The sequence below is a fragment of the Streptopelia decaocto genome, assembly GCF_964273445.1.
Source record: "Streptopelia decaocto genome assembly, chromosome: 10".
In the NCBI taxonomy this organism is placed as follows: domain Eukaryota; kingdom Metazoa; phylum Chordata; class Aves; order Columbiformes; family Columbidae; genus Streptopelia; species Streptopelia decaocto.
In genome coordinates this window covers 3494346-3519748 of record NC_138665.1, presented here as the reverse complement: position 1 = coordinate 3519748, position 25403 = coordinate 3494346, and the positions used below count along the sequence as shown (strand labels likewise).

General features: G+C 39.7%; 1 protein-coding gene across 3 annotated transcripts in view; it reads left to right on the top strand.

Annotated features, from left to right (window-relative positions):
- The first annotated feature begins 416 nt into the window (after nucleotides 1–416).
- ATRX (ATRX chromatin remodeler) overlaps nucleotides 417–25403 on the top strand; it is an 87319-nt gene continuing 62332 nt past the window's right edge. The window contains exons 1-8 of one of the 3 annotated variants that reach the window (XM_082061879.1): nucleotides 417–576; nucleotides 11764–11876; nucleotides 14713–14768; nucleotides 15327–15379; nucleotides 16996–17120; nucleotides 18353–18472; nucleotides 21940–22049; nucleotides 24115–24182. In XM_082061879.1, coding sequence (XP_081918005.1) covers nucleotides 557–576; nucleotides 11764–11876; nucleotides 14713–14768; nucleotides 15327–15379; nucleotides 16996–17120; nucleotides 18353–18472; nucleotides 21940–22049; nucleotides 24115–24182 — 665 coding nt within the window. In that variant the 5' untranslated portion in view covers nucleotides 417–556. Of the gene's footprint in view, nucleotides 577–11763; nucleotides 11877–14712; nucleotides 14769–15326; nucleotides 15380–16995; nucleotides 17121–18352; nucleotides 18473–21939; nucleotides 22050–24114; nucleotides 24183–25403 lie in introns of those variants that run through there. The other 2 variants (XM_082061880.1, XM_082061881.1) reach the window with 2 other exon arrangements.

Genomic DNA, 25403 nt, shown 5'->3' with positions numbered 1-25403 from the left:
TTGCCCCAGATTGCATTTTGGGAACAATTTCTTCCTGGAAAGGGCTGTCAGGCATTGTGACAGGCTGCCCAGGGCAGTGGTACAGTCACCATCCCTGGAGGGGTTTAAAAGTTGCCAAGATGAGGTTCTTAAGGGACATGGTTTAGTGGTGGACTTGGTAGTGTGAGGTTTATGGTTGGATTCTATGATCTTGAGGGTCTTTTCCAACCAGAATACTACTGTGATTCTGTGAAATGATGCCACGGGACTTTCTGCGTGACGTCAGGTCCCTGCTGGTGATGTAACCCTGCCTCCAGCCAATCAGAGCGGGGAAGGTTGGGACGGTGACGTAAACGACCCTAGCAACAGGCCTCGTCGGAGCCGCCCAATTAGAAAATCGCTGAGGGCCGCAAGGAGCCAATGGGAGTCGGCGAAGAAGGAAGGCGGCAGGAGGCAGGTCTCCCTCAGCCTCCCTCCGATAAGATGGCGGCGGCGATGGTGGCAATAACGGCTTTGTTTCCTTTCGGCGCCTGAGCCCGGTTCCGGCCCGGCCGCACCGAGCAGTGGCAGCGGAGACATGACCGCAGAGCCCGTGAGGTACGGCCCGGAGCCCGCCCCTGCTGGGCGGTGGGGGAAGCGGCGGCCGCTGCTGGCGGGCGGCCTCCGCGGCTGCTCCGCCCGGCCCGGCCCGCGGCCCCGCGGCGGGGGTGGGGCGGGGACGGGCCTGGGGCGGCAGGCGCTGGCGGAGGTCGAGCAGGGGGCGGGATGGCGGCGGGAGGCCGGGTGGGTAGCGCAGGGGGAGGGCATGGCAGCCGGGCGGCGGGCCCTCGTCTCGTCTGGCCGCGGCCCGGCCGTGAGCAGCGGCGGCACGCACGCCCCTCTTTCCGGGCACGGCGGGGCTGGGCCTGGGCCCGGGCCCAGGCCCGAGGAGCGGGCAGGGCTGTCCTGTCCCGTTCCGGCGGGAAGCGGCGGGAAGCGGCGGGAAGGCCCGAAGGGGCGGGGCCGCCATCGCCCCCCGCCATCGGCCGCCGTGCCCGCCGCCGGGTGCCGCGGGGCTGTGCCCTCCGCCCGGCCGCCCCCGCCCCACGTGTCTGTGCTGTAGTAAAGCCCTTCCTCTCCCGCCCATCCCCCGTGAAGGATCCGTTTTCATGCTGGTTTACAAACATCTCCCTCTGCCCCTGAAGAGCTGTCTCCTAACGTGTTAATTGTTATGAACAGTTTTGCTGCGTAAAGTAAGTAAGCTGACAGAAAAGCAAGTAAAGTCAGTGTTAAGAAAGACGCTGTGTTAAGCTATTAATAAATAGTTGGCTTTGTACGCTTTTGGTTTATGGAGATCTCAGGGTTACTGACCAAGTGCATCCCCCACAAATATTCCACGTGCCTAAGGCGCTATATAAACAATGAAGTGTTATCACTTGACTCTCACGAATGTTGCACATCTCTTCAAAATCGAAGTGCTAAGAGAGGGAGCCATTGCACTGTATGAAATACTGAGCTTTGGATAAAGTTTTTTCTGTGGTCATATTTGTGTATCTTCACCCAGTTTTAGACTTACTTTGAGTAGTTTTCTTTCTCTTGTGTATTGCTTTATTTTAAAGTCTTAGCACCTCTGAGGAAGTAATGCATATGTAATCTACTTCTTACTAACAAAATAAGATTTTTAGAAGATTGTCATTTATGTTGATCACATGCTGGATGCGGGTCATGACTATTGCAAATATACATTATTTGGTGCATGACTTCCCAACAGTTAACAGTTTTTTCTGCATATGTTTTCTTTCTTATTTTTAAGGTAGGGATTGTCTATCTCTCCCCCTTTTTCACTCCCACGTTCTCCCCTCTGTTCTTAAAGTACTTTGACAGCTTAAGCCACTATGTTGGATCAGTTATTTCATGTGTAGACTTTTCTTCCTCAGTCCCTGAAAATCAAGGGTAGAATTTGATTTTTATATAGGAATAAGATCTGGCTTGCTAATATTTATTGACCTTTTTTGTGGTCATAGTGTTACGTATTCTGAAAAGTGCTCTTCTGTTTGGACCATTTTGCTTTTTATTTTGCTATGATTGTTATATTTTTTTTGCTGTTTTCCCATATTCTGCTTTGTCTTTTTTTTTTGTTTTTTGAACCTCTTGTTCCTGGTCTATGTTCTGAAGGTTTTGTGTTTAACCTGTACCGTATTCTTATGTTGTCATTAGTATAAAAATGAGTGTTACTGTTTTAGTTAGTGCTTCAGTTAAAGAGGATATAGAAGCTCATACATTTTGCAGGGAATTTTTCAGATCACCCGCAGACAGAAGGGTAATTTGAATTACTTGTAGTCTTGAAGATCAAAAAGCACGTATGAAATAGATTTGAGATTGTATGTTCCTTTGGATTCAATCTGTCCCACATAATAAGCAGGCCCTGTTGCAAACTACTTTTAAGTAGATGGACATAATATTTGTTTTGGTGCTCCAAACTCCTCTTGTGTTCATGAACTCAGTTCTCAGTCTAAATGATGAACATATTGCATGGGATTTTTGTTATTTTCTGTCAATTCAAGTTTTGCTTAAAATTGGAGTTAGAAAGAATGAGAGGGGAAGGAAAAAACCTCTCCTTTCCATTTCTCTCAAGTCCTGTTGGCCTGTCAGTTGCCTGTGTTTCTGTTACCCTACACATTCCTTTCATCTTCTGCTATCTGCAGTGGACATGGACATAAATAAAGCTAGGAGATTGTTGTTAGAGTTCTTTGGAATATAGGCAAACAATAGAATTTTGATGGAAAATCTTTTCACAGCACTTCTGGAACATAGGTTTAAAAGGAAAGTAATCAATACTAGTCTGCTGGCTATGATGTTTTATACTTCTATTATGAGGAATACTTCTATTTAATATTAAGAACCTAGGAGCCTACCATCGCCAGGATGAGAAGTTTGGAATGCTGAAAAACATGATGAAAGCTGGAGTAACTCACTAAGAAACTTAAAAATGCTGTCTCTGTAAATGTTGATGAAGATTTCTCTAAAACTTTTGCCCAAAAAGCTTGATTTTTTTTTTTTTTTAAGTAGAAGAATCTTTGTCATAGTGACCTAACCTGTTCATACACTGTACAAAATAAGCACACCAGAAAAGACAAGTTTTAAATCTCACTTGAACCATCTGGTAGTCAGTGTAGTGATACTAAATTTTTTAAGGTGGCAAAGTAAACTTTTTAATGATGCAGACTTTCCAACTTGCAGTGTGGTATTTTGGTACTTGGTCTTAACATTTTTGTTAAATTTTCTGCATTTTTTAGTCACTTGAATTTCTTTGTTTTGAGTGCTATTATGGAGTTGTTTCAAGCATGTTATTTGATACCACAATAATCTAATTGGAAATAAGTCAACAGCAATCTTTTGTGTTCTCTGAAGGTGCAGTGACAGTCAGCCATCTTCCACACAGTTTGTGGAGTGGGCATAAGCAGGTTCTTTGACTCTTGCCACAAGGAGAGAAAAACTGTAGGCTGGCTGTCGTCTTCTGTGCCAGATGTGCCCCAGAGCCAATGTGTTTGCAATACTTAAATGAAATTTCTAAGAGAGGAACTTTCTGCAGTGACATCATAATTTCCATACAATACTGTCTGTTAGAGTTTTGTAAACACTGTGTCAGGGTCTCTGCAGGGCTTAGCTGAAGGTACCTGTTTTTTCTATGAAATAATTTGTGGTGACAAGGGGTGTATAATACAAATTCTGCAGTAGGGTAGCCTTAATGTTGTGAAAACTTGAAATTCCCAGTTCTGTTGCAGATAAGCACTTGCACCTTCTGCTCGAAGGGAGGAAAAGTTAGTGCTTTTTATGTGGATACACCTCAACAAAAAAAAAAAAAATCAAAAATAGTACTAAAATGTGCTGTGTTTGCCAAAAAACAAATGCCTGCAGTCTATGACAAAGTACGCTTTTAGACTGGATCACTAGATGGTTCCCTCAGAAACAGGAAAGCCTAAGGATACTGCTGAACCTTGTGAAATCCAGTTTCCTATCACAGGAGCTCAGCTTGTGGCTGCAGGTGATTTGGAAACATGGATTGGTTCATGGGTAGGTCAGTGGCAAGTTGTTCCCATGGTGAATCAGAAGAAACTGTAGGTATTCAGTGGTAAATATAATGGAAAACTTTATATTTACTTGAAAAGGTGGTAGGTGAGGTGCCCCAGTTTACTAAAGGAAGAGTATAAAGTTTTCATGCTTTGTTATAACATCTAGCCACCAGGCAGTTGTCATTCAAGGTGGATGATGGATTGATTGATGTTGTGGTGTTTTTTTTTTTTTGGTTTTGTTTTGTTTTTCAGGAACTTGATTACACATGTTGCTGTCGAGTGTCAAATTTGGTGCTATTTTGGCAGTTTGTTTGCAAGTCTGAAAACTGCGCTGTTGCAGAAATTCATATCTTAGTAGGTTGAACTGTAGGTCTTAATAGGTTCAACTGTTGTTGAAGAAGCCTTGTTGTGCAAATGCATTATCGTGTAAAGCAAAACTAAAAAAGTTAGGCAATAAAGGAAGGACTGATGGTGGGCAAACTGACATGACTTTTACCTTGTAAAATAAAAAACTACAGTTCAGATGGGATACAACCCTTAAAACTTGTAGCAAACCTGATTGGGAGTATCTGGGAGACTTGAAGGGACACACTTTAATTCGTAGAGTTTGTAATGAATGATGCCTTGTTGAGAACCTGTGGTAAACTCCGGGAAGCAGAAGGCAAATGAAGGAAAAGAGAAGACGGTTTCAGAGTTAGGGGGACATGATGCTATTGGATTTGCATCCCTTCTTTCACTTTAAACAACACATGTTTAATGTTTTTAAATGCATCTTTCTGTTTTGTCTGTTATGTATGATAGTTTGAGCTTCCTTTCCTGAATTAATATAGTAAGGTACTCAGTTTGCTCTGATTTTTTTCTCATGAAGGTGAGAATACTGTATTTAGATTTTCAAGTGGTTGCCTTCAGTCAGTCTTTTTCAGCTTGCAGATTATTTTTCCATTGAAGTTACAGACTTCTGTGTGACTTTCAAGCCAAACTCACAATGAGATTTTCTTAGTTTGCTTCCTGGCCCCCTTTTTTTAAGCTCCCATTAAAGAAACAGGTCAAAAAAACCCAAATAATTTTTTACTTTTTAGTGAAGCATGGTAGCTCTCAGCCAAATCCTGATATGGTTGTTTGGCTATCTCAACAAAAAGAAATTGTGTAATCTTCCTTGAACAAAATAAGGGTCTCTCAGTGGCTTTGAACTGTTGCTTTCCCATTCCCTTGTGTGTCTGGAGGAATATAATTCTGTTTACTTGTCTGAACCTGTTATGCTGTACTTAAGCTCCAAAGTTACTTCATCCACATCATTGAGTGTCTTCAACTGTACTAGACATCACTGATTAAGCCCCTATGGATTTAAAGTCAGTTCTAAACAAAGCAAAAGAGTGAATCTGTGTTAATGAAGTCTTAAGCATAGAATCTTCAAGTTTGAAAAAGTGCTGGATGCCTGCGTGTCTTTTCAGTTGGAGTTTTGGTATTCACGTATTTTCTGTCTTTACCTGCTTTAATATGTTACAATTCCATCTAAACACAAGAGAACTTTTTTACTATGGGAATGGTCAAGTACTGCAACAGGTCACCCAGCGAGATTGTGGGGCCTCCATCTGTGGAGGTGCTCAGAACCTGAGTGGCCATAGTTCTGGGTGACCTCTTGTAGCTGTCTCTGCTTGTGCTGGCGGGTTGGACTAAGTGATCTCCAGAGGTTCCTTCCAGCCTAAATGATTCTCTGATTCCTGGTGTATTTACCTGACCAGCTCTAATTTTGCTGCCACAGTTCTAGTCCCTTCCTCCCCAGCTCAGGCTCTCATCACCTCTGCTTGCAGAAACATTCATACCAATGAGCAGTGAGTTGGATTAGGGAAATTATGTAGATTCAGTAGAAGAAATGGCTACTTTTAATATGGATCAGCTTCTGTGCATAGATCAAAACAAATATTTGTACTTAAGTGGAGGAGAAAGGAGAGAAATGAGAGTGTGGGTGGCATCAGGTTTGTGTGTCAGGGTCGGAGAGTTTGCGTCCTTCTGCAGTAGAGCTGGTATGTACCAACTCAAATAGATTGCGTGAGTCCTGGCTGTAAATCCTCACTTGTCTGGTGTAATTAGTGTATCAGTATATAAATAAGTTAGAAAATATTAATCTGATATAGGCTATACAATGTCATGTTGCTTTGCCCTTGGAAAACCATTGTTAGGTTAAAAAACAACCACTAGCATAGAAGTGATCTGTTTCCCTGCCTTGGTAGAACCATATTCTTTTACCTGTTCAACTGATACAATGGCTGATTTTATTTTCCAGTTACATATTTTTTTCTGAGAGAAGTAGGCTTCTTAGGATATTGCAAGAGTGTTCACTCCTTTTCTTATTATGAATAAGAATATAAACAACTTGTAGATTATATCTTTCACTCTTTCAGATAGTCTTAAGCGATTTCACTCATGCGTGTTCAGCCACAATATTGACACTTTTCATGTGAAATGACTATGTAGGCTCTGCACTTACTACTGAAATCTTTGAATTGGGGTAAGTCTAACATTTTTCCTTCTCATCAGGAAAAACTTTCATGAAGGTTTGCAGGCGACAGAATGACTGGCCTGATTGTATCAAGGTTTATGTAGTATGAAAGGAAATCATAGGACGGGAGGGAGGGAAAGGAAGGGAGGCTTGGTACCAATTTCTAAGTTGTATGATTAATTACATCAGTTTCAGCTTTATTTACTATAAATCAATGATTTTAAAAGATGGTCATGTCTGTAACGTGTTAGACATAGAAATGCTTTGGAAAAATATGTTCTGATCTCCTTCAGAACTTTGGGTGCATCCATGTTACCATCTGAATTAAGAAGGGCATTTTTGAAAAAAGTCTCTGGATTGTCCTTACTCAGTTTTGTTGATAATGCAGTGGGGGCTTGGAGTGCACAAACTGGGTCCTTCTGGGTGGAACTAAGCTGAAAGATGTGCTCCAGCATTCTTGATGTGCTCCAACTGCTGGTGCTTGTGCAGTCTGTGGAACCAGACTACACCTAGTTTGAATTACTGAAATGTATGTAGTGTGGATATTGGGTCATTGGCCCCAAACTGTACCAGGTTCTAATGTAGACATAGTCAGTTCTTTCCCTTTCTGCTGTCTTAATTAAAATATACAGATTTTTTTCTGTGGGTTATTGGATTTCTGTTGTTCACGTAGGGGTACAGTTTGAATCAGAGGATGATAGTCTATGGACTGGCAGTTTAAAAGCACATCTGGTTTTATTTTGCTTTATTTTTTTTCCTAAGGATTTGTTACTTTTGTCTACTTAATAGTTGTTCTTTGCAGTATTTCATTTCAGCTTCAAAAGTGAAAAAAGGTTGGGACTTGAAGCAACTGTAATAGATGAGTTTAGAAAACTTGTGTGCTTGAACTATTTTAAAAGCTTAAACATAGAAGAATTTTAGGCAAGTGTTGAGCTTAAGGAAGGTGAGGAAAAAAAATGCAAAAGAGTATTTGTCAACATTGAGGTAAATGAAAAGCTGAAAAGTGCTCCTGTTGCAGTGACTTTCAGGAGCCACTTGAAATGCAGATGAGAGGCACTTATTTAAACTAGAAGTTGGTAGGGTCCTGTGGAAGAATGAGAAATTAATTTGTTTAAAGACAATACAGCTTTAAAACTGTTCTTCCAGATGTTGACAATAACTGGGATATTCCCCACCTACATTTTCAAAGTGTCTGAAGAAAGTGAATAGAAAGCGAGTGAATAACAAGTTTTTTCCAGTGCACTTTCATAGTATAATCCAACGTGACCCAGGTTTGCTGCTGAAATGGGCAGTTCTGCTCTTTCCCTGGCCCTGGCTATGAATTCTGAGCACCTCACCTACCATCAGAAAGAATGATCACATCAGTGTGTGGCAAGTTGAATCCAAATGAAAACTGTTCCTTGAAAACTTATTTGTCCAAGGTGATTTGACTCGCTTTGCAGAAGCATGATTGTTATCTAATGCAGGTGATGAAGTGATGGTGTGGGTTGGCCCTGGCTGGTTGCCAGGTGCCCACCAAAGCCCCTTGATCACTCCCCACCTCAGTTGGATGGGGAGAAAGTACAAGAAGACGCACACGGGTTGAGGTAAGGACAGGGAGATCTCTCAGCGATTATCATCGTGGGCAAAACAGACTTGACTTGGGGAAATCAATTTAATTTGTTGCCAATCAAATCAGAGTAGGGTAATGGGAGAAACCCAACTCAGTGTGTGGTACTTCCTGGGCTGCAGGTGGATCTCTGCTCCACTGTGGACCTCCATGGGCTGCAGGGGACAGGCGGTCTTACCACGGGCTGCACCACAGGCTGAGGTGAACCTCTGCTCCGGCACCTGAAGCACCTCCTGCCCTCCTTCTGCACTGACCTTGGTGTCTGCAGAGTTGTTCCTCTCACATATTCTCACTCCTCTCTCAGCAGTTGCTGTTGTGCAGGTTTTTTCCCCCCTTCTTAACTATGTTAGCCCAGAGGCATTGCCACTGTTGCTGATGAGCTCAGCCTTGGCCAGCAGTGGGTCCACCTTGGAACTGGCTGCTGCTGGCTCTGTTGGACTTGGGGGAACCTTCTGGCAGCTTCTCAGAAGCCACCTCTGCACCACCCCGTGCTACCAGAGCCTGGCCACACAAACCCGGTACAGATAAGCACAAACAAGGGGATAGCAGTCAACAGCCAGATTGAATTAAGTATGTTGTGTCCGGATTAGGACACCACCTGTCCCTTCATTTTTCTTATATATTCTATTGATTTGTAGAATCATTCTACCTAATACATGATTTGCATAATGTGTACTTTTAAAAAATCCTAGTAAGGGCCAGACATTTACTACTTAAGATGACAGTACTTGCTCCGAATTTAGGGAAGAAATGGTATTATTATAAGACAGTTTCCCAAGGTCACAAATCAGGTTCATGGCCAAACTGCTAATAGTAGGATACCTTTCCTTTCATTGCTATTTTAATTAGGCTAAACAGTGTTGAAATAGCTCTAGACTGTTGGTGAAGCCATTTGCTTGGAATGTGCAAGCCTGAAAACACTAGTAAATAGTGCAGGGCCTGTTGCTGTATTGTGCAGGGAGACTGCTTGTTTTGCTTAGTGCTTCTGAGATGGTTCTGAATTTTTACATTCCTCTGTTTTTTTAAAAAAACCCACACATTTTATAGGTTGTAATCAATTTAATAGTGGATGGGTCTATTAATATATGATGAAGAATAAGGATTTTGAAGTAGAAGCTTTAAAGAAGATTATAGCAAATATATTCTCAGCTGAAAAGGCATGACATAAAATTGCTTTTGTACAAAAAACGGGTAAAACCTTGCCCTAAATTGAAATTGCTTTGTGGTTAACTATAGTAAGTGTAACACCTTCGCTTACATTTGACCTGGTATTCCTTAATACAGGCTTATGGTACAAAATGCTGAATAATCAAGAGGAAAAGCAAGTTGAGAAGACTTTTAAATGTTAGTTTGTAGATTATTCTTTTGATTGTTGTTTGTCAGCATGAACATTTTTCTCTGAAAATGATAATTTTAGGCTAGTTAGAATAAGAGTTAATAAATGGTAGTAGATCATGTTCCAAGTATTAGTCACAGACACATGCATACTATTCTGAATTTGTTTTGTATTGAGAACAATAACATTATAACTCATCTATAGTTCCCATTTTCTTTTCTAAAATGCTGTTACCAAAACAAGTTATTTATAAACTAAATGAGCAGAATTCCACATGTGGGTTTTTGGTTTTGTTTTTACTACCAAAAATGTACTCTTTTGTGGCTTTTCTAAATGTGCATTAGTTCTTCAGACCATCTGGAATGGATATGAAATCTCTTTATGTACTTTTACTATCAAATAATAATGAACAAGTCTTTAATTTTTTTTTTTAACTTAATGAGAATAAATTGTTGTTAAATCTCCTTTCTAAAGTCAAGCATGCAGTCTGTTAAAACTGAAGTGTACCATTATAATATTTTGTAATGTTTTCCAAGTATGTCCTCCATCCATGACAAAAAGGGAAACCCAAGTTAAAGGACTGGCAGTTGTGTAGCAGCATGAGTCTGGTAATTAGAGGGAAAGACTTTTAGACAGATTGAGAGAAAAAAGTAAGATACACTTGAGAGTAAACCACGCTCAAGTGATCGATGATATGTGTGTTGTCTCAAAATAAGTGTCCTTTACTCATGTATTCATGCAGAAAATCTTCCCCTTACAAAGGGTTCATGGCCAAACTGGCCAAAATACCTTACAAAGTGGTATTTTGAGTACTTCAGAAGATTTAAAGAAATTACTTTTTTTTTTTTTTAATGGATGTTTTATATGTGATTATTTTTGCTGGTTTAAATAGTCATTTGGTGTAATGTGGTGATACCGTTTCACTCATTGCTCGAGAGAGCAGTCACCTGCATGTCCTTCTTAGAAAACAGGTGATCTAGTTTTAGCAGTTAGCAGTTAGATTGAAAGACAGAAGCTAATAAGTGGATGTGTTCAGAGAAATAGTAGAGGTAGTAAAGGTGAGTGGATTGAGTTTGTGATAAATATTCAAAAGATCCTGCAATGTGTAATACAGGGTCAGAAAATACGTGTTTTTCTTGCTGTCGGAAGACTGAAAGTAGTGGGGAGAGAAAAAGTGAAAGGGCTGGGAGCCTGTGTCCTATAACTGGGTTAACTTATGAAGGGGGTAGTGAAGTTCAGCGGTTGGAAACCCCATTTCTGGTAGCAGATAAGGTATGATGACTCAGCCATGTGAGCTGACAGATGTTGGAGGACTGATAACATCTGGGAGCACAGCAGTGACAGAGTGGTGACTTTAGGTACTGGGGGGTCAAAAGGGTGGCTGCCCTTGGCCTCAGTCAGTGTACTTGCATCTGGAAAAACGTGCTTGTCTCGGGAAATTGTAGAAGCTTGTGGGGGAGAAAATCCGAAACAAACATCATAAAATGAGAGGAAATAATATGTAAATGATGAAGCGGTATAGCGTAGGATAAAGGTGTTACCTTTTTACTGTCATGAGTATATATGCAAAACCAACAGTTCCTGGTGTCTGAAACTGCCTAGTGAAAATTCCTAGGGTAATATTTTTATAAATTTATTATGAATACTCATACAAACAGATCAAGAAGTGATCTGATCCTACGTGGCTGGATTATTTTTACAAAATTAATGCAGGATACACAGTACATATGTATGTAGCTGATTTAATATAAGCTTTGCATAAGCATGTCAATCTGTCATACTCATTGGACCTTTTTGTTTAGAAGGTAGTAGGTGAAATTCTGCTATTATTTGTAGTGGTTTTTATCCCCAAAGTTTACATTTTTGGTAATAAAATATTAAGATTTTATTATTTTTTTACCTGTTCAGCTTCTGACAAAGTTGAATTGTAAATTCTTTTTTTGCTATCTTTGTGTCATAGTAGCGTTACCACTCAAGACTTTCTTGAATTTTGTGAATAATTTTAAACATTAAAAACTATTTTTAAAAGGCTTTTTATTATTACTCACAGAATCTTTAATGTTTTTTTGTCAATAAGGATGCATCTATTGTTTTACTTGGGGTTTAAGAATACAAACAAAATTGTAGGTTTTTTTATTTACTTTGATATTCTCTTGCACAAACAAATGTTTAAGCAGTAACTGGGTTGCTTCTGTAGGTGTGTATTAGTTGAGATTAAACATAATTTCTTTCAAGCTTGCTAAATTCAACTGAGATATATAGGTAACTTCAAGTTTTATTTTAACAGTGAAAGCAAGTTGAATACGTTGGTGCAGAAACTTCATGACTTCTTGGCTCACTCATCAGAAGAATCTGAGGACGCAAACTCTCCTCCAGCATTATCTAAAAACAAAACCATAGGTAAAAAGACATTTTATATTGTTATTTTCAATGTATAGATGATTCTAAAGTCAAATAACCTTGTGGTGTTATTTCACTGGGGCAATTATGCAAAGTCCTGGTATTACTTAAGTGGTGATATCTTAATAAATATACAATAGGCCTTTGATACAATGTTTCTTTCAGTTCTGAATCTTTTCTAAATGTGAAAGAAAGGTAATCCTGCTGGTAATTTACCTTCCATGAAACATGAGATGGTAAACATTCATCTGTTTGCTGTGCTAAGGGTTCCTTGTTCAGTTTTCCTTAATGTGTAAGTGCAGTATCTTAATTTTTTTTTCTGCAGTCCTGGTAGTCGTGGAAGAAGTTCTGGAGGCTGTGCTTTCATAATTACTTGAAAAAGATTTCTAGATGTAATCTGGAAACATTTGAAAACAAAATAATACTTCTGAAAAACCTTGAGTCCCACACTCAGTCAAATTCAATATTGGAAATTTTCACTTCAGAGTTAGAAATAGGTAACAAATATTAAACATTTCCTGCTCTTGTTTGGGGTGACCAGCCCCGGCCCTGGGGCTTCAGTCACAGGGGAAATCCTGCGCTGTCATAGCCCTGGGGCGACTGGAGCACGAGCAGCTGGGTCAGCACTCGGAGCTGGGGACAATGCACCTTGCTGGGTCATTCCACGGGGATGGCACTGGGCAGCCCTGTCACATGTAGTGCAGAGATTCAGGCTGCCAGAATGAAATAAATCTCTACTGAGCATGTATGAACTGGTATTTTCCATGGATTTATCACTTGGGCAGGATTGGTCAAGAGTAGAAGGTGGGCAGCATCCAGTCTCTGGAAGAAATGTCACCCTTCTTCCAAATTTCAGGTGCTTTCTTCAGAGTGGGAGAATGCCTGTAATATTCCAGAGAAGGGCTAAAAACTCTGTTTCTATTTTTTATTCCCCCCTACCTTAGCTTCACATGCAGAAAGAGCTGGATAATTTGGGCTAAAATTTACCCAAACAATTCAGCATAGGTCAGTAAGGCATTTGACACAGTCTCCCACAGCATCCTTACAGCTAAACTGAGGGAGTGCGGTCTGGATGACCGGGTAGTGAGGTGGACTGCGAAGTGGCTGAAGGGAAGAAGCCAGAGAGTCGTGGTCAATGGAGCGGAGTCCAGTTGGAGGCCTGTATCTAGTGCAGTGCCTCAGGGGTCAGTACTGGGACCTATATTATTCAATATATTCATCAGTGATTTGGAGGAGGGAATAGAGTGCACTATCAGCAAGTTTGCTGATGACACGAAGCTGGGAGGAGTGGCTGACACACCAGAAGGCTGTGCTGCCATCCAGAGTCCTGGAGAGGCTGGAGAGCTGGGCAGGGAAAAATTGAATGAAATAGAACAAGGGCAAGTATAGAGTTTTGTATCTGGGTAGGAATTAACCCCAGGTTCCAGTATAAGTTGGGGAATGACCTATTAGAGAGCAGCATAGGGGAAAGGGACCTGGGGGTGCTGGTGGACAGCAGGATGAGCATGAGCCAGCACTGTGCCCTTGTGGCCAGGAAGGCCAATGGTACCTGGGGTGGATTAGAAGGGGGTGGTCAGTAGGTCAGAGAGGTTCTCCTGCCCCTCTACTCTGCCCTGGGGAGACCACATCTGGAATATTGTGTCCAGTTATGGCCCCTCAGTTCCAGCAGGACAGGGAACTGCAGGAGAGAGTCCAGCGCAGGGCAATAAAGATGCTGAAGGGAGTGGAGCATCTCCCTTATGAGGAAGGGCTGAGGGAGCTGGGGCTCTTGAGCTTGGAGGAGACTGAGGGGTGACCTCATTAATGTTTACAGATAGATAAAGGGTGAGTGTCAGGAGGATGGAGCCAGGCTCTTCTCAGTGACAACTAATGATAGGACAAGGGGTAATGGGTTCAAACTGGAACACAAAAGGTTCCACTTAAATTTGAGAAGAAACTTCTTCTCAGTAAAGGTGGCAGAGCCTGGCCCAGGCTGCCCAGGGAGGTTGTGGAGTCTCCTACTCTGCAGACATTCAAAACCTGCCTGGACACCTTCCTGTGTAACCTCATCTGGGTGTTCCTGCTCCGGCAGGGGGATTGGACTGGATGAGCTTTCCAGGTCCCTTCCAATTCCTAACATTTTGTGATTCTGTAAGTTGCAGTGCTAGCAGTCTTATGTTAAAATCACCAACAGTCATAGTATGTATCCAGTAATTACACTACCACTTCACTTGTTTGTTTCTCCATAGTCCATCTACTAAAATACTGCTATTACTAAGCCTTTTGAGTAACTTCATACAAGTATCGAGCATACAAGTATGAACTTGAAACTTTCCCTTCTGTTACGTGGGCTGGTGGATGAAACAGATAGTAATAGGTTGCATGTCTTCAGGTTTTTATTCCACAGTGCCCAAGACTGAGAAATGGGAATTTTCTGTCATACCCTGTACTAAATGAGTTTTTTTTTTCTTTGGTTACATGATCCCAGATTTAATATTGTGTTTTTAATGTCAAAATGTGTAAGAGCAAATACTTAAAGTAATGTCTTAGAGATTAAAAAATGCATTAACTATATTATTTCTGCAGATACAATTGCACTTTCATTTCTTCAGTATTTCTTCACCAATGGGAAGGATGTCTTTCAGCCTATCAGATACTTAACTGAAAGTAATTTCTAAATGATTTCTGTAAACTTTATGCCATAGAGTGGACTGTGTTGTTTTGTGCAAGTTTGTCTGTGAAAGTCACAGTCATCTTTATTCACACTAGTGAAACATAAAGAATGCTATGATGTATAATGTGAAGAAATGTTAATATTTCTTGCATTTCAGTGAATTCCTTTGATTTCTCTCCATAGGTAAAAGTAAAGAACCCAAAAGTAGTCCATCCTCAATGGAGAACAATAGAGAAGAGGTAGGAACAAACATGCTTTTACATTTTAGCAGAAAATTGTACACTGGCTGTGGGGTGCCCCTGAAGCTTCCAAACATCCGCCACACTGGCCGCGGGCACCCAGCGGCTCCCTGGCGCCTCGGCGCTCCGTTCTCTTAAAGACCCTGGCCAGCGGCCTCTGGGGTCAAACAAAAGAGCAGGAAGAGAGGGAGATGTGTCTACTCCTTCCATATTGAAGGAGGGAGGGGGGTTTGCATTCTGCCACAGTTCTATACACCAGACAATTTCATGACTTAAAATAGGGTTTGGTGACACCTATATTTAAATCTCTTTTTAAAAGAATAATGACTTTGACTTTTTGGAGTCTTACTACTGATCTGAAACTCCATAGATTTGATTTAACTGAGCTGGCATGACTTGAAATTGTCTGGCACTTTTTGTTAATGCTTTTACTGCCTTTTTTTTTTGGTAGGAGTGCTGGTGACTTCTGAAGTGTGTTCTAGTAAATGTAAGAAACTCTTTGTTGTCAAGTCAGTTGGTCACAAATGTGCTGACTTTTTAATATTTTCTTGTTTTTAGGGCAGTAGTTCTTCGGAAAGAACCAAATCCTTAGGATCATCACGTTCAAAAAGGTTGGTTTGGAAAGTAAAAATAAATAAATAGCTTTTTGGCATGTAAAACTAGGGAGAAGTCCATGCACTGTGCCACTTATGAGTCCATTAAGTTAGCAGAGTGCTGGTAAAACAAATGCCTCACAATGCGCTTAAAATTCAAACTGTCTTTCAGGATCAAATGTTAAGATCATAAAGCTTAGTTTTTTTTAATTAACAAAAACAAGATTATCCCGTATATTCAAGTCCAAGGTGTTTATACAATTATTCCTTCACTCTTGCTATTTCCACGTGCAGGATTCTTCCAAAAATGTAAATTGGGTCACAGAGAAAAAAGGCTTTATGTACCTTACTGTTGGAAGACTGTAGAAATAAAATGTGCTATTAAGTTGTCCTGTGCAGATACTGCCATTTGCTGTATCTTTGCTTAACCCTTTTTTACTCTTTGAAAAAAGTATGGAGTTAACTGTTTACCAACCACTTTAAACCTACAGGAGACAGATTATTTGTGGCCCAAGTAACAGCAGACTTACTCTAATAAAACTCCTTCTCCATTTTTGCTCTCAGCTGATGCTCATTCAAGTCCTTATTTATTGTTTTTAAATCCTAGTATACTGTGTAGATAGGTGAGCTCTTCTAAATGCACAGTCTCAAGAGCTGCCTTCTAAATGCATTTTAAAAGTATTGTGTATCTCTTTTCACTCTCCTTTTTGTCTGTGTTTTTTTAATCTGTGTTATTTTATCATGTCTGCTGGATTTAAAGTCTTGAGTCCATATTTGTAGGTGTGGGTTTATATTTGGCCTTAATTTCTCCCTCATCTTATGAATCCAGTGTCCCGTTTAACTCTTTTTTATTTATATCATTTTTAGAGTCTTGTTTTCTTTCCTTCCTGTCTATCAGTAGAGGTATTTTCACTCACACATTTGTCATATTCTGTGTGATACTGACAAAAAGAGTGTCCTGCAGCAGTTCATGTATTATCTTCAGCCTACTGAAAATTATGCTCAACATTTAATTTTTTTTTTTTTTCTCCCTGCCTTGACATGGTAAATTCTTTCATTTTAATGCATTCAGTTCTAAATTATGTTTGTGTGAAGTTCTGGCAACTGGCCTTTTTATTCAACAGTCAGCTTTTCATTTCTTTCTGCATTTCCTTTATTTCTTTGCAAGCATCTTTTCTGCCAAGCTGCTTTTTGTCATTTGCTAATATCTGTGTGTTCTCTCTGCGCTGCCTGTTAAGCTTGGAATGGTGTATAAAATTTCTGAGCAGACGTTCACTTGTGTTTAATTCAGGCTTTTTTCCTGAAAGCGTGACTTTCCTTCATACCTTCTTAAAAACACATCAAACCTCAATTCACAACAAACATACAGCAAGCCTGTGAAACAAAAATACTTTATTAGTATATCTTTTTATTTCTCATAGGAGGGGAGAATTCCTGTTCCTAACAAGAAAGTTAGCCTGCAATCTATTTATTGTAATAACTCAGAGCATCCCTTCTCATCATGTCTGCAATGAATTTAAAAAGAACATAGGTTTCCCAGTTAATATGGTGTTTTGCTTGCAAAGCACCAGGTTTACATGTTTTGCCATATGTAATATTTGTCACGGTATGGGGGTTTTTTTCTGTCTATGCAGGAAACCTACAGTTGTAACAAAATATGTTGGATCAGATGATGAACAAGTCTTAGATGAGACTGTAAATGAAGATATTTCAAATGAAAACTCAGAAAACGATGTCGATATGAAAAGTTTGCCTAAAGGTAGTTTGTTTTTCTTTGTTTCTGAATTCAGCAAATTAGTCAAGATTATGATGCAGCATAAATAATTAACAAGAATGCACATGTATTAGTAAAATGCTTGTTTTCGGTCCTGTTATATATAAACATACATGCTCATGCACAAACACACACCCCCTGTGCACCAAGCACCTTGGATATGAACGCAGTGTAATTTAATCTGTGGGTACAGCAGGATGTGCTGGTGGATCAATTTCAGTGTCTACTGACATCTGTATAAAACCAACACGAAACAGAAGTAATTTATTTATCTTCTTTTGTAGAAGTCTCAGACTCTGTCACTTTGTTTTATTTATTTTACTGTTCTTCTCTCTGAGGTTACTGACAATTAGATCCACAAAAGCAAAACTAAGTCTAGGGGAGAAATGTCATTATCAGATCTATTTTTAAGCATCCTTTTCAAACAGTTAATATTGTGAGCTTACATCCCACTCTTCTTTACTATAGTGTGAGTTTGATTAATCTCTTCCATTTCTTACCCACAAAAGTTATAGGAAAAACTGGTGGGACTGCTGTTGTTTACTGCATGAGAAAAAGCAAACTTTGGTGCAGTTACTTGAAAATTTCCAGTGTCCTCACCACAAAAGTATTAAAACCGAGCTCTTAAGTAGGAAAGATGTTTTTTCATTCACATAATTTTGATGAGTACACTTGTTCAATTAAAAAAATGAATTTACAAATTTTGTTAAAGACAATGCAGGTTTTGTTCTATTGCTTTTTCATTTATTTCATGCTGAAATAAATTGAGAGAAACTGGACAAAGGGGGGAAAAAAGAGAGAAGAGAGTAGTTACTCTAAGGCTTTTGATAGATTTAAGTGACGTAACCAAAGTCCTTTATTTGTAGCATTGCACTTCAAATTCCTGTACGACATACACCCAGCAGTATGACAGTCCTGTTCTGCACATACATCATCAGGTGGTGCAGAGAGAGCAGAATTTGCTCCTCACAGCCCATTCAGTCCTTGCCTTTTGTCCTACTACTGCAAAACAGACGTAGTTTGAAGTGTGTGGTGGGGTGTTTTTTATTTGTGGTTTTTTTTTTTCTGTATGAACATCTGTGCATTCAAAACTTCGAGTTTTCATCAACAGATTGCACTATTTTTTTTTTTTTAAAGATGCTATGTTGGCTTTTATTTAAACAGGACTTTTGCACTTCAGTTGGATGTGTAATGGTTTCTAAATAAAATCATTCTAGGTACAGTGGTTGTACAGCCTGAGCCAGTGCTGAATGAAGACAAAGATGATTTTAAAGGGCCTGAATTTAGAAGCAGAAATACCGTTAAAATGAAACCTGAAGCTCCCAAAAAGCGTGGAGGTAAATACAATTTAAAGCATTTATTAAAACGGGTTAAAATTGTTGCTTATGACCACATTTGGTACATCTACAAATTGTTCATATTTCTAATAAATTAACCTAAAAATACCTCCACTCTTCTGGCTCTTTGTTCATTAAGGATTCTAGCTGGCTGAAATTAGCCTCCATTGCTGCCCCTGTAGCGCAGCAGTGAAAGCTAAGATTAGTTCTCATTAAAGTTCTTATGTTTACTAGCTATAGGATGCATCATTAGGTACTCCATATGGACCCTTCTTGCTTTGGATTCAGAACAGTTGCTTGGTTGCAATCAGGTGTTCCAGGTATTCCTTTTTAAAGGAATTATTTTGGAATGCTGTTGAAATGGCAATGTTCACTGACTCACCAAGAAAGCAACCGTATTTGAGTAGGGGCATGTACAGGCATATTAGAAATCAGGGAGCTAACACGACACCTAAAACCTCTAAGAACTCAAAGACTTTTTTGCTTTGTTGTTGAATTGTGGGCAATTCAGAATACCAATGGGCCCTGCTAAGGATTATCTTTGAAAAGCTGCTGTGCCAGCTGGTTTTCCATCACCACTGCTAAAACTGAGGAGAACTTAGGTAGATAACAGTGATAACAGAAATTAATATCTTCTTTTTTTTTTCCTTTCCAAAAAAGTAAAGGAGAGGGAAGATTATGTATAAAGTAGCCAATAAGAAGGCATATATTTTCATTAATACTACTAACAATGTCTTAGTTCACACACCTACAGCATTACCCAGGATATTCAGACAAACAGTTGTGCACACTATTCATTCATTGTATCATTTGAGATACTTGCTCTCTTTTGAAGTGTTATTATAATTTAATAAGGGCTATTTCTCCATCTGTGGTTGAAGAGGACTAAAGTGTGACTGTGTGGAGATGTGCTTGTGCATACATATGGGCTCATGCATCACATTTTGAGCATTTTGACATTTTCTGTAAATCATTAATCTTTGAAAATCAGTTCCATTCTATTAGTGCAAGATGTCCTATTCAGCATATAGGAATGCTTTTTCCATTTGTGTTTAGAACAATTTTACAAGAGGTCCGACAGAAATCTTCAAGGCTATAGTGTTAAAAGAGTAGGACTTTTCTGCCTAAACTTTGTGACCCGTGTCTGCATGCCCAAGACAATTCATACGACCTGCCTTTTTTTTTTCCATCTCTAGAGAATTTGCAGGTCTTCCTTTGTCTGGACTGGTTACTCTCATACTGGTGCCTGACATAAGATAATAGTTGTGAAAGGGACATCAATAATTTGTTTAAGTCATAGCTTTATCCAGGGCAAGCTCAGCTATGTATGTCTGTCACTATTGATAGTCTTTGACATGATTTTAAAGGTATCCAGTACCTGTGTTAAGCTCCTGGCAACTCTCAGGGAAATGGAATAGGTACCGCCTGCTCCTGTGCTGTCCCCATTTTCAGCCCAGGAAGGTAGCCAGATGAGGGACGTGACCACAGCCTACCTCAAGAGCAGCTGGATTAGGAATGTATCAAAACAGTTTTGTTTTGTGATGTGCACAGAGGAGGTAGTGCAGATCCATTTGTTCTGCAGCAGGTCTAGTTCCATGAAGTGGCACTTAGTCTTTCTCCAGCTACTAGAAGGAGGTGCCTTGCCTGTGCACGTACCAAGTTAAGTATTACTTGTTTAAGCAGGTAAGCATATAGTCCCAGCTACTTAAGATCCTAAATTCTATGCTCAGTGCAAGTAAATAAATAATAACAATGAAATTAAAAATGCTAGTGTGTCTTTTTGGAGTGCATCTTTGCATTTTTATTAGGAGTTAGGTGTTCTGTTTATATTAATAGTAGTAGTAGTAACAGAACTCTTGCCTTTCCAGCATCCAAATGCTCTTATGAAAAACCGTAAGAGGCATTGTGTCAATCCTTAAGTTGTGTTTCTGCAGAATGGTTGTGGTTGTATTTTTGCTAATAAACTCACAGTTAAGAATGGGTTTTAAATAAGTATTTTCTCAGTATTAATGAATTAGTAGTTGTTTATCATTTGTAGTGGTAATGTGGTTTACAAAGGTTTGCCTCATAAATTATCCTGTTTGTTCTAGACCCAACATACAGGTTTTGGGAAGGAGGCAGTAGTGCTTCCCCTTAAAGTTGTAGAGAAGGAAAAGTGGCTTGTTCTCCCTCAGATGGCTGTTACCCTCTGTGATTCTTACCCTCATTTAAGATCTGTGATATTTGACAAAGCCTAAGTAGGCATCTGTGCTGCTTGGTATAATAGAATCATATAATGGAATACCAGGTTGGAGGGGACCACAAGTACCATCTGGTCCAACCTTTCAGTGTGGTATTCTTTTCCAAGTAGTGCAATATAATAGATACGTTTATTTGAGGTTTACCAGCGGTGTTTGAAACAGGTGTTTAAGCTGTTTCTGAAGTTGTAAGAGGTGCTTTGCTGTTCCACAAAGTCTGCAGTACATGCAGTCATGCATGCATTGAAGTTGAAAACAACCAATCTTGTATTCAGAATTTCAGACCTGCTGTTTTCACTGAATTGTAAGGGTGTGTTTGTTGTTTTACTGGCCTGGAAACTATTTGAGATTGTGTTTCAGTAGCAAATGGCTGGTAGCTTGTTTTGTGTCTTGACAATGTTCATTCAGTTCCTTAACATTGTGGTGTTGGTGTTTGGGTCTGATTCTGTCTGATTATTAAAAAAAACCCAAACAAATATTAGTCTGTACTCGGACTGTAACCATGAAGTTATACCGTAGCAAGCCTCTATCTGCTTGATCCCAAAAGAACTTTTTTAAAGTGGTTGAACTGAGTGTATGAGCTTTCACAAATTATTCTCCTTTTTCTTGTCTTAATTTGTAAGTTTAACAACCTGGCATGTAGCGATACTCCCGACCCCAAGTCCACCACCTTTCGAAGTGAATTGGGGGACTGACATTAAAGAAACACTTTCTTGACCATATATAGATAAAGGAACAGAGTGGTACACTATTATAATGATTTCATGCATCTTCTGGAACAGTTTTCCATATTTTTCTTTGAGAAACTAAAACTATATGTGAAAGAAAGATCATAATACGAAGATAGCTTAAAATGGTATTTTATGAACAAAGATTAAATAAGGAAGGTTGTACAGAGTTATCAGGGCTGTTTTGAAAGAGTTTTAGCAATGACTCATGTTTAGATGTGTTCTCATGAGGTGACCAGTTAATCCAAATTAAATCTCTCAAAGGAAAAAAAAAGTGTATCTTTCCCCCAAGTGGAGTATAGAAATTAGAGGAAAATTCTTTCAGTCTTTAAATAGCAAGTGGTTGCAGAAATATTTCTCTAATGGTGGGTAGTAATGTAATAAATACATATGAAAAACCTAACAGGCCAAAATATTGTAAGAAAATGAAATAGGTGTATGCAGATTTCTTAAAAAATAAAAATGAAAACAATTAATGTGTGGTTTATAATCCTCTCTATAGAGGAAGGACTACATGGAATTGTAAGCTGTACAGCTTGTGGGCAACAGGTGAACCATTTTCAGAAGGATTCAATCTATAGACATCCTACACTGAAAGTTCTTATTTGTAAGGTATGTGTGAACAGTTCTACAGTTTGTACTGTTTGTTTTTGTTTCAAATGCCATTTAGCAGAAAACAAAAAGGCAAATACAGCTTACAAATTGATTTTCCTGTTTTCTTATATCCCAGTTAAACTCATTGTGATTTCTTTGTAATTTTTTTTATCGTTTTAAGGCTATAATTTTAGTGAATTTTTTATGTTAAATGATCTGTCTGCAATTTCTGCCTACTCATCATGTACTATAAGAGCAGATTCAATTTTGGATCTCCTGGTAAATCATTGTATGTAAAACAACGTCAGAACAAGAAGCGGAAATGTATCTTCCAAGCCATCTCAGTTGCACTTGTGTACAGCTCCGGCACTGTTATTATTTCTGATAACCTCTGTAAGGATGGTCTAATCCATAACCCAAACCCAGCATCTGGGTCTTCAGCGACGTGGTTTTCTGGTGGCTTCAGTTAAGCCTGAAGTTGCCTGCAATGGGAAGAGCCAGGTAATAGGGGAGGAAGGAAACATCCCTACCTCCTCTTGGGGAGACTTTTAATGCTCAAGGAAGTCTAGAGGTAGGTCTCTCGCATATCTCTATAGTTGTAGAGATTCTGTATAAAGATCTCTCTAAAGATAGATGCAGATGTGTTACAATGCACATTTAGCATTTCCCTTCTCTTCCCTCCTGCTTCTCTTTTAGTTCCCAATTAACGTTATATATTCACCTGGCATACTATCGCAGACATGTCCATCTAGTCTAATGTTCTGGCTCATTTCTTCTATTCATTCTGGCTTGTTTCTTTTATAAAATATGCCTTAGAAAAATCAGGTTACAAGTTGACTCTTTTCAATATTCATTGGAGTCTTAACTCTTGTTCTTAGACTCGAAAACCCTTAACATGTAGCTGTGTGTGTTCTTGCGATGCATGCCTGGTTCATCTTTGACATTTGTTTAGGGTGTTGCGTTCAATAGCAGCTCTTGACTGTGAGCTCTGCTAGATAATTACATCATATGTTCTTTCTCATAAATGGTCTGTATCTTTACTTAATTGAACATGGCCTTAAGTTAATGTGAGAGAGAGGAATGGAAGTCCCTGATCTGCATACTCCATGTCTTCCATCACGTTCTGTGCCTCGTTTTTTTCTTCTGCCTAGGCGAACAGTCCTAGACTTGAGAAGCTGTTTTCCTTTGACTGTAAATGTTCAGTCAAGTGACTAAGCATCAGCTTTTACTGCGTTTTTTGTTGTTGTTTGGTTTTGTTTGTTTTGTTTAGTTTAGTCGAACAGGTGTATAACTGTTCCAGAAAAAAGGGCCTAATAATTCTGAATTCAGGTGCTGAAGCCTCTTCTGGATTCTGAATTTGCTGATTCACTGGGTAAAAGGACAGGTTTTAGCTAGTAGCTTGTATTAATCCCTGTTCAAAGTAGCGCTTCAAGTCTGGGAGATCTTTCTTTACTAGCAACTGGGAGAAAAAAGGACACCTTCAAAATTAAAGAATTCAGCAACTGAAGCCACAGCTGCTACTAGCTGAGTTGTGTGGGTTTTTTTTTTTCTATTACAAATATTTCCATGCAAATATTTAGTTTGCATCTGGAAATTGGAGCCTTGGACGTTAACCAGTATAAATACTGAAGACCTTTTTATTTAAAACCTATGGGATTGATTGGTACCATAAGGAGCACACAGCTGAAAATCGTAGTTTATGTAGGATTGTGTCAGGGAAGATGTGGTATTGATTTGTGTAGGAAACAGAGATAACTTATAAATTTGAAGAAAAAAACTTATAGATGTGAAGAGAAGCATTCAGGTGATGTTCTAAAATACGCAAAGATGCAGCCGTCAAACAGAAGCCTATTTAATTTTCAAATAAACCTTGAGCCGTCTAAATTAAAAGTCATGGGTTAGGACCTGTTATACCTGTGGAAGAGGTTTTTTTTAGATTAACACAAAGGTAAAAGGGTTAGAATGCTGAAGACCTTGCAGCTGCTGCTTTTAATTGCTTGCTTCTAATGCTTGCTGAAGTCATATGAATTAATAAAGTCCAGTTGAGATTTAATAAAAAATTCCTTGTCCTATGTCTTTACAGACTTGCTACAAGTATTACATGAGCGATGACATTAGCCGTGATTCAGATGGAATGGATGAACAGTGTAGGTGAGTGTACAAAAACTGAAATAACACTCAGAGCTCCCGCTTTTAAAATACTGAAGTATATCTCTGTCCTTATGTCAAATATCTAAATATGTAATCCAGTCAAAATGGTGTGATCTGCGATGCCTGTGAGCTTACTTGTCAGCCACTTTCAGGTCTTCATTAAAGACTACGCAATCTAGACATAGAGCAAATTTTTTGTTTTCAAATGTGCCTGCAATAGTAATATACCACTTAAGGCTATAGAAAGACTTAATTAATTTTACTGTAAAAGAAATAATGCGGGGTTTTTTAATTCTCAGAAGAAACACGGAAAATAAAATGTAATTCTTTATTTAAAATAGGTGCTGAAATTCTCTTTGGATATTACTGACCATTTCAGCTTTGTAGGACAATGGAGGAGTTTGCCTGGGTTGATGAGGACTGGGTTAGGGAGCAGTTAGGCAATCTGGACATCCATAAATCCGTGGGTCCAGATGGGATGCACCCACGGGTGCTGAGGGAGCTGGCTGAGGTGATTGCTGGGCTGCTCTCCACTATCTTTGCAAAGTCTTGGGAAACGGGAGAGGTGCCTGAGGACTGGAGGAAAGCAAATGTCACTCCAGTCTTGAAAAAGGGAAGAAGGTGGACCCGGGTAATTATAGACCGGTCAGCCTCAGCTCCATCCCTGGGAAACTGGTGGAACGACTTCTCCTTGGTGCCATCTCAAGGCGTATCAGGGATAAGAGGGTCATTAGGGCCAGTCAACATGGCTTCACCAAGGGGAAGTCGTGCTTGACCAACCTCATTGACTTTTATGAGGACAGAACAAGATGGATGGATGATGGCAGAGTGGTGGACGTGATCTACCTTGACTTGAGTAAGGCATTTGACACAGTCTCCCACAACATCCTCACAGCTAAACTGAGGGAGTGCGGTCTGGATGACCCGGGTAGTGAGGTGAACTGCGAAGTGGCTGAAGGGAAGAAGCCAGAGAGTCGTGGTCAATGGTGCGGAGTCCAGTTGGAGGCCTGTATCTAGTGCAGTGCCTCAGGGGTCAGTACTGGGACCTATATTATTCAATATATTCATCAGTGATTTGGAGGAGGGAATAGAGTGCACTATCAGCAAGTTTGCTGATGACACCAAGCTGGGAGGAGTGGCTGACACACCAGAGGCTGTGCCGCCATCCAGAGACCTGGACAGGCTGGAGAGCTGGGCAGGGAAAAATTGAATGAAATAGAA